The following is an 18,535-nucleotide window of genomic DNA, read 5'->3' as shown; positions in this document are numbered from 1 at the left end:
CATGGAGCAAGTCCTCAGAGAATGCATTTCTGAGCACTTGGAGGAGAAGGTGATTAGGAATAGTCAGCATGGATTCACTATGGATTACCACTCTGAAGCAATTAATAGAAAAGCAGGGCTGGAAGGAACCTCAGGAGGTCATCTAGTCCCACCCCTTGCTCAAGGCAGGATCATTCCTAGAAGTTAAGAGTGTGTCAAACCTATTCTTAAAACAACACAAACAACCCTGTCACACAACTATCAGGTGTATTGTCCCAAAACATCAAGAATACCCTAACATGCTACAGGTAAAACAGGAGGATAAGGGCACTGTTCATGTCCTGCTGCCACAAAGTGACATAAAATACACTCAAGCGATCCAAGGAAGGACCATGCCCCCTGCTGCAGAGGAAGACAAAAACCCTACAGTCCATGCAGATCTGACTGTAAAACATATTTATCTGGTACACCATACATGATTTACTGGTAGACTTTTCTATGTCATTTATCACAGTCTGAGCTCCTAAAAATGCTAATGAAATTTAGGTTGACATCTTTGGAGGGACAGTCTAGCCTCTCTTTACAACTGGGGAAAGTGGTGAATAGAGTAAATGGTTACAAAATTTGCTCAAAATTACAACTGTGGGACAGTCAGGAACAGAATCCGGAACCTAGAGTCTCTGAGACAGGGTAGGACTTTTCTTCTCCCTTTAGCTCCCCCTACTGATTAAAAGTAACACTGCCTCTTTTTGCTGTCTCTTCCTTTTTCCATCCTTTTCAGCAGGGGTTCTCTGCGATCCGCCACCCTCACTAGTAGCTCAGCAATACTGGAATGCCTTTCATTATGGGCAGAGTTCAAGGCAAAAATGGGTAGATTCTCTCCCTGATTTACAGGACAAGGAGCGTGGGAGTGATTTTGCCCTCACTGTCCAGCAAATGGAGGTTTAGTGTTGTATTGTGAATGGGAAAACCCACAGAGGGACCAATTTGGGTCAGAATATACATTCAAGTATCCTCTGACTCTATATATTCATAGAGAATAAATCCCTTCATCCTCCACCAAAATGCAGCTAGTGCTGCTGTGGAATGTGGCATCTATTCAATAGCACGCAGGAACAGGACACAAAAATGTAGTGCAGGAAGCAGATACGGAGCTAAAGGTTAAATTAGGCACATGAACTACGTACTGCTGCAAATACGCTTGCAGCAGCTTGGTTGATGAGCTCAATATCAGATGCTTTACCTCAAGCCTGACAGGACTCGATATGGATGCTGCATGTACTCTGAAATGGTGGATAGGTCACTGCTACTGCTAGACTTATCAGCAAGCCTTTTATGTGCTTACTCTGAAATGATCTAAAGCAGGGGGTTTCAGCCTTTTTTTAACAAGTGTACCCCTTCTGCCTCAAAGTTTCAGCTCATGTACCCCTTTATATTTTTGTCTTATTTTTAAGGGGTGGGTGGGGGGAGGGGAGCAGATTGAGGCCCCTGTGATGAGGGAGGGAGTGGGGCTGGGGCTGGGGCAGGCACTGGCCAGCCGGTGTGGAGTGTGGGATGGAGCCGTGAGAGCAGTCTGTTTGGGGGGCATGGGGAGGTGGGGGTGGCTCCCACTGCTGCGCGCAACCTGGCTGAGGCCCAGAAGACATGCTCCCCAGAGCTGTGCATGAGGTGGAGGCAGCTGCTGCTGCAGGCTGGACTCTGCACCCTGCTGCCTCTGACCCAAGAGCCATGCAACGCCCGGTGCTGCTGTCGCTGGACTGGCAGGGGACAGAGACAGGGACAGACACCCCTCCCATAGCAATCAAGTGTATGTAGGATGAAGGGATGGGGAGGGGGCAGGGAGTGTGTTGCTGTGCCTGTTCCCAGCAGTAAGGCTGGGGAGGGGGCCAAGGGCAGCGATGCCCCTCTGCAGGCCGCACAGGTGCCACTTGGCCAGCTAGCCAGGGGAGGGGAGGGAGGTCTCACATGGCAGCTGCATCTGCTACCACCACAGCACTGCAGCACATGCTTTGCCCGTGGCCAGTCGCACATGCGGATCTGCGGGCTGGCTGGGCGTGAGGCCCATCAGCAATTGTGCGCCTCCTGCGTGACCGAGCGTGGGAAAGCAGCATAGGCCATGGGACGGTGGCGGCAGTGCAGGGCAGAGGGTGCAAACCACCCCCAGCTAGCCTGCTGGTGCCATTGCCCTCACCCCCTGCTCCTGCTCCTGGGAGCAGGCACAGAGAGCAAATGGAGGTGGCAGAGAGGTGCTGTGGTGTGCTGTGTGGGGCTGGCAGTACCCACTGCACCCCTCTCCCTCCTCAGGGTATGAAGCAAAGTATAGGAATGTGCCAGGAGAGATGCCACCACCATGCCCCAAGGCACGCTCCATCCTCACCTGCATGTTTCCCCTATAACCTAAGTAGCCCTAGGGGTATGCATACCCCTGGTTGACAACCCCTGATCTAAAGGACAATATTCTCTACCTACAACAGTCAATCATAAATCATAAGGTATCATGACATCACTTGAGTGCTCAGGTACATACAAAAGCTCTAACTAAATAATTAATCACATTTTTATCTGCAAATTCACAGAATCAATTATCACCTACCTCTAACATTCATGGCAAACAATACATTTCACTCAAGTTTTTAAACCATGTATAGGTAGACCCTAAGCCTGGAATTTGACAGTTGTGCATTCTCTCTCTCATATAAAAATATGGTGCACTCAAAGAGTATTTAGTATTGCTTTCCCTGTTTTAACTCACCTGGCATAGCATCCCCTTTATTCAATGCATGATTTTCTAGTTCTACTCTGTCATCATCCTATTACCATTCTAATATCAGTTGCTGGAATGCATCTTGTTGAGATTTTCTAGTGTCAGTATAGCTTAGTCTTAATTTACATTTCATCTGTATTTTAAAGCCAACCTTCAAATTGTTATTTTACAGAATTTTAAGAGAAATAGGCATTGATCATAACTTTCAGGAGAGTAAATTAGCTGGTCTGCCAATATTATTTCTAAATTCCAGCCAGTTGGGTATTTCAATTAGGCAAGTTGGAAAGTGTTGTAGTTTGTAGCTAAAAAGCTTGATGGAATTCATCAAGAAAATATTTAAAAAATTATGTTCCAAGGCAATCCTACACTTGTTTTTGTAGGTCAAATTTCTTTACTATGTATGCCATCAAGCAGCTCAAATTTTAGATATATATTTTTTAAAGACATCTAGTGTAATAAGTCAGAAAATGGCTCACTAATTTTCCTAGCGATGTGCCAGTTTTGATTATATTTTCATTGGGACAGGTTCCTCATATGCAGGTTAGTAGTTCTATTTTAAGAGAAATACTATTTACTTCACAGCTTGATGGTTGGGCATTTACTGAAATGTGAAAGACCCAAAAGGCTGTTTCTTTCTTGCCCATTCAGCAGCGTTCATGGAACTGTCTCCAACAAGAAATACTGATAGAAAATCAGCACAAATACTTATGATCAGGTTACTCCTCTTTGGGAAACAGGTTCAAGTCCAGGTCTAAAAAATCAGGCAGGGAAGGGACTTCAACCCCAGGTTATTTACTGTTCTGAGATGAGTTCTTTCCTTTCCAGGAAGCAAGCGGGGGGGGGGGGGGGGGGGGGGGGGGGCTTCAGCAAGGTCTCTGCTTTCTCTAAACATATATATATATATATTTTTGTAATTTAAATTCGTAGGTGTAACAGCTATTTCCTGCCCAGCTTTAATTACAGTATCTTGTTATCCTATGCTGTGCTACTGTAACACGAATAAAATAGTGTAAGACCTCAGAAGCCACCTAGAAGTGAGAAGGGCTCCCTCAAGCTAGATGCTATACTACCAGAGTTAAAAGTACAGACTGTAAATGCTGCAGGCAGGAATTTACAATATTGAAGAGATGGAGGGCAAGAAGTACGAAGCACAGAAGAGAAAGTTAGCTGCCCAGAATACACAGCATTTTAGTAGTAAAACTAGAATAGCCTCTGCTCAGCCTGATAACCCCCATTTTCTGGGTGACACTGCTTGTGTTTTTGACGGCTGCTTGCAAGGGGCAGGGGAAAGTCAAGAAACCACTCTGTTAAAAGACTAGACAATGTTTACCATACTGGCAGTGGATGCCTACCTACAAAATGTATGAATACAAAACTTTAGCAAACAAGATACTTGCTTTGAAATAAAGCAGGCAAACTTCCCGTATCAGTCTGTCAAATGCAAAACAAGATACATTCCAGACTCCACTCCCCACTATGCAATACAGAAAAACAGACAAGCACTGCACTCTCTCACTTTACAAGAGTAAAATAGGGCAAAATGTTCTCTTAGAAGTGTCAGTTAACAAACAAACAAGTAAACAGACAAACCCACACATGGCCACCAAATAGAAAAAGTACCTCTTTATTTAAGGTATGACAAGTGTATTTACAGTATTCATTTTCTCAAGATCCATTTGTGTGACTTTTAAAGCAGCAATTACAAATTACATTTAAAAAGGGGGAAACGTTTCAAATATCTTTCTGTTACAGGAGATATTTTGCAATGACAGAAATACTTAAGGCAAATTAGTTCGACCTTTTCTGCCACCCGCGCTAACTTGGCAAAACTAATTTTTGTCTGTAAGACAACATTATCTCAAGGAATACAGACTATGCTAAATGGTACACACAATGTTGTTCCCTTTTAGTTTAGTATGTCAGTCTGACAGATGACAAGGAATGAGTGAAGCTGCCAAACAGCCACATGAGCAGCGCCGACATTTGATTTAAAGCAATGAAATAAACTTGAATTGAGGTGAACTGCACAGACCTCTCAATTGTGTCAAATGGCTAAGAAATCACAGCACAGCAAGACATAACCACATCTTAAAAGACTGTTCAAAGCTCTTGGGGGGGGGGGGGGAGGAAAGGAGTACTTAACGTAAATCAGTCATGTAATTCACCCCCCAGTCAGAACCACAAACTAGTCACATGGACAATCCATTCTTCCATTACAGTATCAATTACTTTTTTTAAAAGACAGGAACAAAGACCTAACAGTTGCCAACATCTATTTAAATTAAGATTGTTGTCCGTTTTTTTTTTTAAGTATTTGATTTCCATTAAAAGCTATTAAAGCATAACTTACTTTTCTAAAAGACTTTAGTGTCACAATTTTTTGAATTAACATTACAGATATTCAGGGGCAGTTATAACTGGTTTGCCTCTTGAGGTAGGAGCCACAAATCATATTTAGCCCCGTCTGTAAACTATTATAATATATCATGAAATACAACCAAGTTATTTCAATAATAAAATTAAAAGGCTGTAGTGCCGCTGACTAAATGTAAAAGATAATCTGGGCTATTATAACTAAAAACCCAGTGTATTTCTTTTGTTCCCAGAGTATTTTGTATAAGCTTTGGAAGGAAACAAAGAAAGTGGGGTAGTTTAGAAAATTAGATATTGGTGCTGCATATATATATGCAACCAAAAACCCAACTGACATGTAAAGATACTTCACACCTACTTTAAAAATACATATAATGGATCTTCCCAGTTTAAAAAAAAAAAAAAGTCTAACTCAAAGAGAATCAATTGTTAGATATAGTTTAATCTCTAACTACTTCTGAGAAATTGTCCCTGTAGCTTGACACATTTTTTAGCATTACATTTTCAGAAGGAAAAAAAAAAATAAAAATCAAAGCATCCACAGATACAAGTTGTTTTTCCTTTCTTCATTTCTTATTTGTTTTTTTATAGCTCATTTGCTCAGGTTAAATGAAGATATTACCAAGTCTCAGTCATTTGGAAGTGCATGATGTTAGACATTCCAGCAGAAATAGAAACATGCTACTTTTGCAGTACCAGGGAACCTTTTATTCCAGGTTTATACCAAATGCTACTATAATGCAGATCAGATACATATTTGTAACTGCAATTTTCCCATGATTGACATGATCATTTAGAAATGTCTGTAGAAAACAAAAAGCAATTAAGCCACTTAAAAAGATACTCAGATTGACACTTGTTCTCCAGGTAACTTAAATTAAATCTTCCAAAGGCAGATGATATTTAAAGTTTTTTATTACTATTAAACTCCCCCCGCCCCCTGCAATACTTATTTTGTATTTCTTGGGCAAGAAAGAAAGTCAAAGCTTCCTACTACTTAAAACCATATTCTGTATGCATTTCACAGGGTTCATATTAGCACCTTCACCAAATACATCATTGCATCAACTGTCCTTGACATGCAAGGATTTATTTAGTAACAAAATGGCTACAGTCTCATCTGCATATGCCCACAGTAACATGAAAAAGGAGAACAAACCCAAAGGAGAGTAAATCAGTTTTCAAACTTCCTTGTTCAATTGTACAGGTTCAAGATCAAATATTACTTAAGATTGACCATTTGCATATTCCAAAACAGGAGACAAATACAATCAACTACATTTGGCTTTGAAACATTAAGGTAACAAAAGTTTATTTTAGCCACACATTTACAAAAACATTTTCAGCAGAAATGTGTGGGGGGTCTCCTTTGCTATCACACACACCTAAAGATGACCATCCAGCTTAATTCCATGCAAAAACCATCTCTTGTTAAAGAAGGACTTTATTTTTTTGAGGAAGGCAGGTGGAAGGTTAGGTTGGCAGAAGGGGAGTGCTTTAGAAATCAAGACCTGTTTGCTCTACTGCAACTTCAAAATAAGGAAGTAAAGTACAGGCATCATTCGTTCCAGGAAGGTTCCTTGCAGTTAGCATGTTTTCCAAGAACAGGGAAAGCTGTCTTGAACAGTTGTTACACATGGATTATCCCATGACTTTGACCTCTTCAGTTTGCTTACTGAATGTTGAGTCATTTTCTTAGAAGCACACTTGCTGAGCTTCTTTTCTAATGTATTCTGTAGACTATACATTTTAAATCAAACTTATGTAAAGAATGTTACAAGCTTTTCCTTTGTACACAATTTACTTTGTGCTGGATATTCTTCAAAAGGACTTTATAAATAATACAGTAACTTTGGAACCAGTCTTCTGTGCACTTGTCATTATACCATGTTGTTGCTTTCTCCAGCTTTATCTACAAGCTGTAGAAGAGAAGACAAGAGAGAGAATTCTTTAAGTTACCTGCACACATTTCTGTATCCACACTCAAGATGTTCTCAAAAATAAATTGGTACTTGTGCACATTCACTATGTGACTGAAAATGATTAAAGTACTCACCAAGTCTTATGAGATTTAAGCATTTGTAAAATTAAGTCTTATATTGCAATTGTGTTTCTGCATGATCTGTTTCATATAAATAAACAGCAAAACGTGAAGACACAACAGATGAAAAAATAAATCAGAAGAATGCAGATAATGCTGCTAGCTTAATGACCAATAAGAATAAAAAAAGGAAAAATGTCAGCCACACATGCATTAATAGACCAAATGAGATTATATCAACTGACCATTACTGTGGATTCTCTTCTGAGCCTACGCAGGCTTTGAATAAAACATTAACAATTATCTTTTTAAATAGGATTTAACCCCATTAAGATCAAATTATATATAGGCAAGATCAATTTCTGAATGGAGCATTCAATTGATCATGGATTATGAATCAGACCTTTGTCTGAGACTGTTAGGTGACAGATTTAGAACAAACAAAATTTAAAATCAGTTTTTTCAAACCAGACTAAGTTTAGCTGCATATTCTGTCAATTTTACAATGTAGGTGTTAAAGTATATCTTTCAAAACTAAGATTAAAAACACAAATAAAGTTACAAGTATATATAGAAGTTTGCACAGTAAAAGTAGTTGACACCCTCCATCCCCCAAGATTATTGTCTTGAGTATCATTTCATTCTCTTCAGTTCCTTGGCTTTTTAGTTAAGAAAGGAATATCCAACTTTTAAGTGGCTGGGGGATCACATGCTGCAGGCTGCACTAGGGCAAGCCACAGGCCACACGCTGTAGATAACCTTCCCCTTGCTGCACCATATGCCCCCCACCCCCCCATGCAAGACCTCCCACTCCTTATTGCTGCACCATACACCCACATAAGTACATCCCCCCCCAACGCACTATGTGCCCCCCTAGCCCACTGCTGCATCACAGAGCACTACCTCACCCTCTGGGATGGCAACAGGTGACCAAAGTTGGGGGAAAGGAGGGGGAGCCCAGAGACTCCAGCTGCTGCTGCAGCCAGAGCAACAAGGGGACCAGCAGCCAGACAGGAGCTTGTGGTCCACAACTTAACCACCACAGGCTGCATGAGGTTTCCTTTGATATATTGGACAGTTCTGGGTGAAGCGAATGGGAAACTATTTTTGAAAAAATACAAACTTAGTAAATGGCAAAAACAGCTTGGCACAGTGGGCCTAAATAAACTGAATCAACTCAAGTAGTTCATCTGTTTGACTACAGTGAGACAAGGAGAGTCCGTTGTAAATCTCCTTACTTTCATTAGCTTCAGTGGAAACTTAAATCTCTTGCTTAGACCTGACTATAACCTGTAATGTGCAAAAGCTGCACACACACACAAAAAAGCGAAAGCTGCCCATCTCATTTTTTGCTCTAAAACTACATGCATACATTTTCTGTATTATTATATGGTAGATTTACAACAATCATGCATTGAAAAAAAGCTTCAAAGCTAATATTAAGTAGGACATACTTACTGAACTTATTCCAGGTAAATTCAAGAGATAACCAAGAACCGGAACTCTTCTAATAAAACCAACCACCACAGGAAAGAAACCCCTGGAACATAAAAAAAAAAAATTAGGAATTGATATAGGATTTTAGAGTATAGGTTATTTTCATTGTTTCTTGCATACAGACAAGAAGGAGTCCTTTAAAAACAGGATTGCACTGAATTACTGCAGCTTGTTAGCAACAAAGTAGTTCTGTTGTAGATATATGGGCTATGACAATTTAGGAGGGAAGGGAAAGAACATTACAGAGAAAAGCATCCCTTTTAAAATCTCCGTCCCCCACATTCAAAAGAGCCTGCTTTTATAGGTTGGGTTTTTCAAAAGTACCTACTGTATTCTCTTGAATGCGAGATGTACTTTTTAAAAGGAAATATTTATTGTAAAGATGGTCTGCATCTTAAACCCAAGTTAAAAAAAAAAAAAAGTATAGACATGGCTTTATTTAAAAAAAAAAAAATCAAATAAATTGAATTTGAAAACTTGTGTGGGCTTTGAATTAATGGGTATCACAGCAAAAGGAATTCAGTTAAATCATTCCAAATACTGGTGTTCCCAACTAATCTGCACGTTGAAAATCCTCAATAACTTTTCAACATACAGGCTTTTCAACATACAAAATCCCCAATAACTTTTCAACATACAGTTACTCAAGCACAAGATTAATTTATTTTCATACTTAAACCAACAGTCTTGCTAATGCATGTGATTTAGGGAATAAAATTCTCACAGTAACTATATGTAAATGAAGCAGAACTCGATTCTGGGGTAGCTCCTAATGTTTTGGGAAGCCAGATGCAGAAGACCAAAATTCAACTATTTAGTAATGATTTAAAAACCAGGAACAACATTAAGTCTGTTCACATATCTGACAAAATGTATGGTAAATCCATGGTACACTTTAATATAGTGCAAATCTGTCCTGTAAAGTAACCAAGGTCTCAGTAGAGCAGCCATTAGATTTTTGACAGATATTTGATTCATCAAACAGATTAATAATCTGAGACTCATGAAGTTCAGATGCAATATCTATCAGAACAATTTTTAACAAGGATTTTTTTTAGAGAACAATGTTGTTATCAAGTTATTTACTGAGTTTCCTTTTATATTTCAGATGATTGGAAAAGCTCTATCCCCTTGATTTTAAGACAAAGACCATCTTTTTTGTGGTGCAGAAGGCAGCAGGGCATCCACACACTGTAATCTATGGTCATGCAAGTTAGTGAGATATCTCACACACAGCATTATGAAGTTAGTATAGGACCAAGTAGAAACAGACAAATAAAAAGCAGCTAATTTTAGTAGACAAATTTAACTTCACCAAGAGTGAAAAAATGAAACAAAAAATTGTTTGAAACCTCAGCTCTGAGAACTATTCTATTTTAATAAATGCTCTTGTTTTCTCTTAAGATTGTGGTCAGACTCTATAGGGCATTTGCTTTAACCACTTCTTTCCTCTGGACACCGTTCCTTCACGTACAATATGCTGCCATCACCTGGTGAGAATAGCTGAACTGCAACTACATCAGCTCAAAGGTACAACTTTGTAATGATTTTAAGAAGGCATTTAAAGTTTTTCACTGTTATGAAAGCACAGTTCCTACTTTACATTGGCTGGGCTAGAGATCCAAACTGTTTGTATAAACAAGACACTGGTACATGTAGTGAAGTAATTTCTGGTACATTTTTTGAAAAAATTCAAGTAACAACACATTTACAGCAAAAACAGAAGTCATCCATAAGTGACTAAATAAAGAGAAACCTAAAACCAACACTTCTTTTTTCAATACTCAAACAAGCCTGATCATCCTGTATACATTATACAATGCTAGTGGTAATAATTAGCAAGTTAATGAAGTGAGTGAACTGCAAACATTTCTAAATTAGAACCCAAGGATGAAGTTTCAAAAGCCTCCCCATTTGACTTCAATGAGAACAGAATTAAGCCAAATGCCAGCTTCTTTTGAAAATTCCATCCTATTAACTGAACTATAAGATTATGTATTGATGATGTATAACAAGGTGAAAGAGTGGAAAATCCCATTCCCACTGAAATGCATTCATTTCCCCCTGCCATTGAAACACTATGGAAAAACAGAAAAACAAAAAGAAAAACAGTGGGTTGTCATGAGTCTCCTGAGTCCAATACAATTTGAATGAACTAGTGATGATTTTACTGGAAACTTAGGGGTCACTGCTTCATATATAAAATGTCCTCTTCTCAGCCAATAGACTGGGTACTTCAGTAAAGTGAAAGCAATGTGCTGTTTCTTGACTTTAAAGGAATTACGTACTGTGTTCAGTCCATTCCACTGACACTGCATTTAAAAAAATTTTGAAGAAAATATAAAACCTACTGTACATAATGATTGTCCATATTTCTAACTCACCTTTGTTAACCCCATGAAGAAATGCTGCTACCTACAAAAGTAACTGCTAGGCACACATGATGAAATTATTGCCATTGTCCATGTTAAATGTACCATTCTTATCAGCAACACTTAGATACACTGTAGTACTTACTCCAAACAGCCCGTCTCCTAAACTGGAAGCAGTGTGGCCATCTAAGCAGTTTAAGTTAACAGTGACAATTAGCCCACTTGTAGTTGTTTGGTTTGGAAGAAAGCCCTTCATGGTTCAGAAGGCAGCTTGCCCAGAGCAGCTGTGTTTGTTTACAGGTGCTACTGCCAAGGATGCTAAAATTACTGTGCAGACATAGCCCTGAAGTGCCTGATAAGTTAATCAAATCTCTTTTCATTATTTATTTCTTTTCCACTACAAGAACATTAAAGTTTAGTTGCAAACACAGCAAGATGTGTAAAAAGAAAAAAGTGCACGTTAAACTGAATGCAACCAGAATTTACAGATATGTGCTACTTGTCAAGATGCTTTTTCAGGTGGTGCTAAGCTGCACACAGCCTACTTTCGGGCCCACAGGATATATTGGCCTTTTAAATTTCTTTCTTTGTTGGTTACAAAAATCACAGCATGAAGCTGCCAAATTCAGTGCGACTTGAGGTAATACATCTCAAACAGGGTTAAGATAGCTTAGTCTCAAATGTGGGACTGGTATCCACATTCCAGCTTGTTGCAAATACGAATCTCAGATCTGCACAAACAGTTAAAAACAATCCCTCAATTTGCTAGTTTTAATGCAGACAGTGACTGCTGCAAGATTAGGAGGAAAAACAAGACATAAGAAGTGAAGAACTCCATTGTAAGCAAGTCTTACCTGAATAAAAGGAAGAACCCATAAATTTCAAGGACCATGCCTATCAAGGGCCAACCAATAAGAACTATAAGCACGCCACCCAGGAAAAAGCCTGTGGCTTTCATTTTGTGTTTCTGGAAGAAAAATCTAAATGTTCTTTCTAAACCAATAACAAAAGCCAGGCCAGCCACAAATAAAACCTAAGAGACAAAGAAAAAAACAACCTGTTAATGAACGTGAAATACTAAATATATTCCAGAAGGATTTAAGTTTTAAACGTTAATATAACCATCTTAAGGCAGAGACTGATATCCTTACTGAATCTGTCAAACATATAGTATATTTTGTCATAGAAAAGAATATGCTAGTCACTACAGGGTTCTTTAAAAAGCCCACCCAGAAACATCTGTATTCAACATTTCATTCCATCCAGGAAGAGCACACACCAACTGCTGAAACTTCCTTAGCCTGACGAAGGGTTTTTGAACTCAAAAGCTTGCTTAATAATTATTCTTCAACTATTTGGGTTGGTCTAATAAAAGATATCAAATTCACCCAAGGAAACTTGTCTGCCTGTATTCAACATTACATTCTTTTCAGTTATTTACAAATTAGATAAGCTAGGGCCCATTTGTGGTACATACACAACCATCTTAGGAGTCCCTAAGAGAGTTGCTCATTTTCTAAGGTACTTACGATTAATTGTGTTTGAACAATACTGATGTTCTTGAACTAAGGATTTATAGTGCAGACAAACCTTAATAAATGCAGAGTCAAATTTTGCACCTAACTTTTATAGAAAAACTTGAAGTCCCTAACTCACAGATGCATAATGCTTAAAGATCTTTAGACGTGCATTAGGAAACAATGGAAAGAGCCTAAGAAAGCAATTCTTAACCCAGGTGCCATGAGAGCTTTTCAAGGGTGTCATGAGGTGAAAAATCCACCATGTTAAGAATGCTCTAACCTGCTGTGGTCTGAGTTCTTTGCAAGAGAACAAACTACTCTATTATTTTTTCCATAGTAAGGGAAAAAAAAAAAAGAAATCAGTGAAAGACCTACCATTTTCCAAGGGGTGCCTTGAAACTAAAAAGGGTGTCTGGAGGCCAAAAGTTGACAACCACTGGTCTATGACAGACCAACCTCAATATTTCTTACTTTTCACTGTCACAGCCTTGACTTTTGTATACCAGTCATGACTGGCACACTAATACTCATCAGCTTATTCCCACGGACGATATGTTTGATGTTTGGTTATAAATGTTTAAGTATTCCTCAAACTACAGCTGCCATCTGCCAGCTTGAAAACTAACCTCATTGGCTGGAGTGAATAAAATGACTTCTGCTGCTAAGCCCCGCCCCAACTCCACCACTTTCCAGTGTTTTTTGTTCCTTTAAACTGTAATTTATCACTCCCCTTTGTCACTTCACATTTTTCTTTCTTGTAAGGATGGTGTCCTATCAAATACATTTATTTTTTTCCTGAAAGAAGAGGTGCTTTAGCTATATTCCCCAACTCCCAAGTAACTATTCTTGGATTTTCCTTCAATGGGTATCTAGTATTTGCCTATACTGCTACTGCTTATGGAATCAAAGGGCACCAAAATGAAGGCGATCACTGTCACCCAGAATTCTGAATGGTAAAAATAAAGATGGCCAGTTCTGTAGCAGTCTTCTCATGCAGATTGGCAAAGCTGTGAACAGCAGTAAACATACTGGAAGTCATATTTAAAAGACACCAGAACATCACCAGATGCTTCTCAAGCAAATCCCAGGATGTCATTCTCCTGTTGTACTCAGTTTTGGGCTCCACAATTCAAAAGAGGATGTGGAGAAGCTTGAGAGAGTCCAGAGAAGAGCTATGCATGATCAGAGGTCAGGAAAACAGACCTTACGATGACAGGCTGAGAGCTATGGGACTCTTCACCCAGGCACAGGGGTGATCTGATGGCCATCTCTAAGTTTATAAGGGGCATTCACCAGGATCTGGGGGAATGTTTGTTCACCAGAGCACCCCAAGGGATGGCAAGGTCAAACAGTTATAAACTCCTGCACGAACGTTTCAGACTGGACACAAGGAAGAATTTCTTTACTGTCTGAGCCCCCAAGGTCTGGAATCACCTGCCACCGGAGGTGGTTCAAGCACCTATGTTGAATGCCTTCAAGACAAATTTGGTTTATCTTGCTGGGATCCTATGACCCCAACTGACTTCCTGTCCCTGGGGCAGGGGGCTGGACTTGATGATCTTCCGAGGTCCCTTCCAGCCCTAATGTCTATGAGACCTATGAAATCACAGTTTACATTCCATTTGTATTAGGAAGGTCATTTCTCCAAGGACCAAAAATTGAATCTATATATTTTTAAGTTTAAACTTAGGTTCTGTAAAAACTGAAGGTACAGTCAAATAAACCTTTTCACATACCAGGGCTGTATCAGTTTTCCAAATACTGATTATTATTCACTTTATTTGAACTTCCTTTCCTTACAAGTGTCACAAGACTTATCTGGTATGATAACAATTATCTTACTTCATAAGATAACAGTAAAGGTACCAGAAGGATAGCAAATCATAAAAAACAATTTTATCCATAAAACGTGTGGCACTAGTAACTGCAATAAAAGTTTCTTTGCTCTGGCTGACCCAATATGCCTGAATTCTGACCGAAAGGTACCACTAGTACCTTTGATTGGCTTTGGTATCAGCGGAAGTTAAAAATTTAAGTGACCAAACCCAACCTTTCTGCTATACCAGACTCTCTTAGTATTTCCTATGACTCAGTTTCTATTTAGTACCAAAAAAAGAGCAAAACAGCTTATAACAATATTGGATACATCAATCTACTCTGCAAAATCCACATACAGGTTTCCCCTCGATTTATGCAGTTTTCTGGGAATGCACATACTGCTTATAAATCAAATTTGCATAAAGGGTACCCAGTTTACAATGCAAGAAATAGGGATGTGTTCCCATGGCGGTGAGGGAGGGAGGAAGACTGGGACTAGAGAAGGGGCAAGGGGAAGGGTGCGGTTCAGCCCGTCAGCTGCTCGTGGGGCTGCAGTAGGGAGCAAAGCAAAGGGAACTGTCAGTGGGTGCGCAGCACGGGACCGGGGGGTGTGGCTCTTGCTACTGTGTGCACTCTAGTAGAGCTGTGGGGCTATGCTGGGCTCTTCCCAGGGGGTGCGTGCCCCAGATCTATGCACAGGATGAACACAGGCTGCTGCTGCTGGTTGGGGTCAGCAGCAGCACTAGTTTCTTCCTGGCACTTGTGGTGGGGCTGGGATGGGTGCTGCATCCACCGCAGAGTTTGCTGTAGCACCCCCAACCTGCCCTTACAGCACTGCTGTTGAGTGCCAGGAAGAGCCTGGTGCTGCTGCCAGCCCCAGCCTGCAGTGGCAGCCTGCTCTTGTCCTGTGTGCAGATCTGGGGACATGCGCCCTGCAGGAAGAGCCCAGCACAACACCTCAGCCCGCAGCCCTCCCAGGGTATGCATAGCAGCAAGAGACGTGCCCGCCCCTCCTCCCCCTGGCCCTCTGCACCCACTAACTTCCCTCCACTTTACTCCCTGCTGCAGCCCCAGGCCTACACTTCTCCCCACTCACCCCAGCCCCTGCTGCAGCAGCCCCAGGAGTAGCCAACGCTACCTGCCTGCACCATGGCACGGTGCAGCCCAGGGGCTGGGGTGAGCAGGGACAAGCGGAGCCCTGGGGGATTTGGGGCAGAGTGCTGCCCAGTGGCTGCAGGCAGCTGGCATCGGCCGCTCTCAGAGAGGCTGCAGCAGGGGTTGGGGTGAGCGAAGCCCCAGCCCCACGGCCCTTTCCCCTCCCCCCAAGATCTACCTGCTGGGGGGGGGGAGGGGGCGCCTATTCCGACTGCATAAGAGTGAACCTACATAGCATATAACGAATTTTGGGTATAAAAATGGTCACTGCGTAACAGCAAATTTGCTTATACAGAACCCAGATAAATTGAGGGAAACCTATATAAACCAAACTGCAAATAGAAGTCACTTACGTTTCCAATAGCCAGAAGTGCTTTGTCAAAAAACAGAATCATTCCAAAGAAAAGGAAAAACACACCAAAGCCTGTTAATCCCATTCCAATCTCTGCAATATAAAAGCAAAATTAAGAAGTTAAATAGATACACTTAAGAAAATATTTCATACACTAGAGTATACTTTGTGAAATTCAAGAGAAGTATGATGGTGTGTGTACATGACACATGCACCAGAGTAATTTACCCCACATTTTACTCCACAGTCAGAAGCAGACACATGTGACCAGCTAACTCAAGCTAACTGCACAAAGCAGGTGTTATTGCAGAGTCTGGCCTTTAGGTGACTGGGCAGACATTTAGCATTCAGCCAATGTGCAGGGCAGATATTTAGCCACTTAGCTACCTCAGAGTGCAACCAACAATGGTAGCGGATACACAGCATATGCCTTCTGACTGACTTTCTCGAATGTAACTTTACATCACAGAACAGCATTTTCCCTGGAGTAAATACTGTGTGTTGTTTGTCCCACTTTTCCTCTGGTGTAAACATGTGCACTTACATTTGAAAGTATCTAATTTTGGAAGCACACTGGGGAAGTCTGGGTAGAATTATCGAGGACCATTTTTAGACCATCACAAAATAAAGCAGAGCCCTATGTCAAGCAGTTTACAGATAAGCAGTTCATTTTTAACAGAAGCTTCCATTTTGTCATAAACTTCATTGTAGACTGTGACCTTTATGAAAGTTTGATCCAAGCGCATAGAAGTTGTCTAGTACATGCTCATTTGTGAACTGTCACTAAATTTGAAGCTACCTGTTGCAACACAGATCAACGTAAGTATGAGCGTGCATGTGTATGACTGTGTTCTGAACATCAAAACTTAATTACTATCCTCTATTGTTAACTTCCCATTGGAGTTTAACTTACAGTTTGCTAGAGACCTATTAGATCTAATGACTGGAGAAAGACCTGAAGCCCAAACTTGCATGACCTGCGTTATGTTGTATTTATCATGATGGTTGTCTGTCCTGCAATCAGAGGTGTAACTACAGCACGTGAAGGCACAGTTATGCTAGCTCTGATTTAGCAGAATGGGTATCAGTAGCAACAAAGACAGACTTCAGAGTTGGCTGTAACCTAAGTATAGCTGGGGGGGGGGGGGGAGGAGCGCTAAAAGACTCTTGTAGCCCACACTGAAACCCATCTTCTTTGTTATCCAATGGTGGCAGGAGTGTACCTTCTTGTCCTGCAATCCCACCTTTGATTGCACCATAGACACAAATTCTATCACCCAGTATTGCCTGGGGCAAAAGTGCTGGCAGCAGGCCTATTCTAGCACTCCCATGAGAGATGGAAGCTAAAGGCTGTGCCAGTAGATTCTTTGCAAAAACGGACACTACAATGTGTAGTTCAAACAGTAAAATCCAGGTAAATGTCAATTTAGACAGTTCTCAGACAATTTCAAACAGCTGCTAGCTGAGGACCACATATCCTTGAAATCTACCTTTCTCCTCTACTTGAGTTACTTGAAAGGAAAGCACCATAGATGATCTTAGCAATTTTAACTCAAATACTACAGGGAATAGCGCTTCAAAGATACACCTGATGCTTGCTAGCCACAGGACCAAATACATTAATCGCAAGCTGATGAAAGTACTCCACCAAGGCTGTTTCTGAACACATGCACAGGGCAATACTTCGGTGAAAAGCCGAAGCAAGAGCTGCTTCAAGTGTTACTACAATGCTCTTCCTGGATGGCAATTAGAAGCCCATATTTTTAGTCATCCTTTACTGAGGCAGATTCTGGCAAGTTTAAGAGGAGCAATATTCAGAGAATATAGGTAAAGAAGAAAGAGTACAGTGCTCTTCTCCCGATACCAAAGCTCTTACTAAGGGCGGTGGTCGGTCCACCTGACACGTGTAGCCTGTTAATATTCTGACCTCTTAACAGAAGAGTGTGGCCAATGCGATCCATATTAGGATTCTGACTAGCAGCAGTGAACCTGTCAACCTCTAAAACTGACTGGTCTTGTGAATTTCAATCTGCTGAGTTTGCTGAGACTGCACAAAGTGAAAGGCTAGAGGTACCTGCACACACTGAATTAGAAGCTTATCACATCAGGTGAAACAGTCCCCGCAAAGGCACAAATCTTCCAGGGTGGGTGTCCTCATCTCTCACGCAGAGGAACGCCCGAGGGACACATATTGGTGGTTAAGTCCCCCACGCCAGCCACAGGGAGGGCTTGGATCTTTAGAAGCCGGCTGCCCAAAGCCGGCGCGCGGGCGGAGACGCTGCCGCCAACACTCCCTTGCTTGCACACGACTACGGAAAAACTTCTCAGCTCGCGCGACCGGACTGTGAACGGGCTCCCAGCAGGGTGCTGCAGGCACACAGCACCCAAAGACTGCGGGGCCACGCAGCAGCCGCTCCCAACGGGGTTATCTCTGCTGGGCGGGGAACCCGGGACACGAGCTCCGCGCGGGCCCCGCCACCCCCCTGTGTGTCTCCCCCCGCGCTTACTCTGCGTGTCTGACAGGGAGATCATGGTGGCGGCGGCGCGGGCCCGGGGGAAGCGGGCGCAGACCGGGCCGCCACGTCTTCCGGAAACACGCAGCCCGCCGCCCCGCCCGCGCCCCACCACCGCGGCCTCTCATTGGCACAGCGAGAGACCAATCAG

The 18,535-nt window shown here is 41.5% G+C and overlaps 1 protein-coding gene across 2 annotated transcripts; it reads right to left on the bottom strand.

Annotated features, from left to right (window-relative positions):
• Positions 1-4,351: 4,351 nt before the first annotated feature.
• Positions 4,352-18,494, bottom strand: GOLT1B (golgi transport 1B). 2 transcript variants are annotated; one of them, XM_014609614.3, is made up of 5 exons: positions 18,379-18,494; positions 15,873-15,964; positions 11,881-12,059; positions 8,616-8,697; positions 4,352-7,035 (listed from the first exon to the last, which is right to left on the bottom strand). In XM_014609614.3, the coding sequence occupies exons 1-5, from the start codon at positions 18,401-18,403 to the stop codon at positions 6,997-6,999; spliced, it is 417 nt and encodes a 138-aa protein (XP_014465100.1). In that variant the 5' UTR covers positions 18,404-18,494; the 3' UTR covers positions 4,352-6,996. The 2 variants fall into 2 exon arrangements, with proteins under 2 accessions (XP_014465100.1, XP_014465109.1); XM_014609623.3 differs by lacking the exon at positions 18,379-18,494 and adding an exon at positions 17,946-18,361.
• Between the last annotated feature and the right edge of the window lie 41 nt (positions 18,495-18,535).

This window comes from Alligator mississippiensis, chromosome 4 (assembly GCF_030867095.1).
Source record: "Alligator mississippiensis isolate rAllMis1 chromosome 4, rAllMis1, whole genome shotgun sequence".
NCBI classification, from domain to species: domain Eukaryota; kingdom Metazoa; phylum Chordata; order Crocodylia; family Alligatoridae; genus Alligator; species Alligator mississippiensis.
This window is presented reverse-complemented; position numbering and strand designations above follow the sequence as displayed.

What these genes read in the sequence shown, in the direction of transcription:
- GOLT1B (XM_014609614.3), bottom strand. Translation starts at nt 18,403, where the DNA reads ATGATCTCCCTGTCAGACACGCAGA. An exon ending in CTCCCTGTCAGACACGCAGA is followed by an intron (nt 15,965 to 18,378) that starts GTAAGCGCGGGG and finishes TTTATATTGCAG; the next exon opens with AGATTGGAATGGGATTAACA. An exon ending in ATTTACCTGGAATAAGTTCA is followed by an intron (nt 7,036 to 8,615) that starts GTAAGTATGTCC and finishes TCTCTTCTACAG; the next exon opens with CTTGTAGATAAAGCTGGAGA.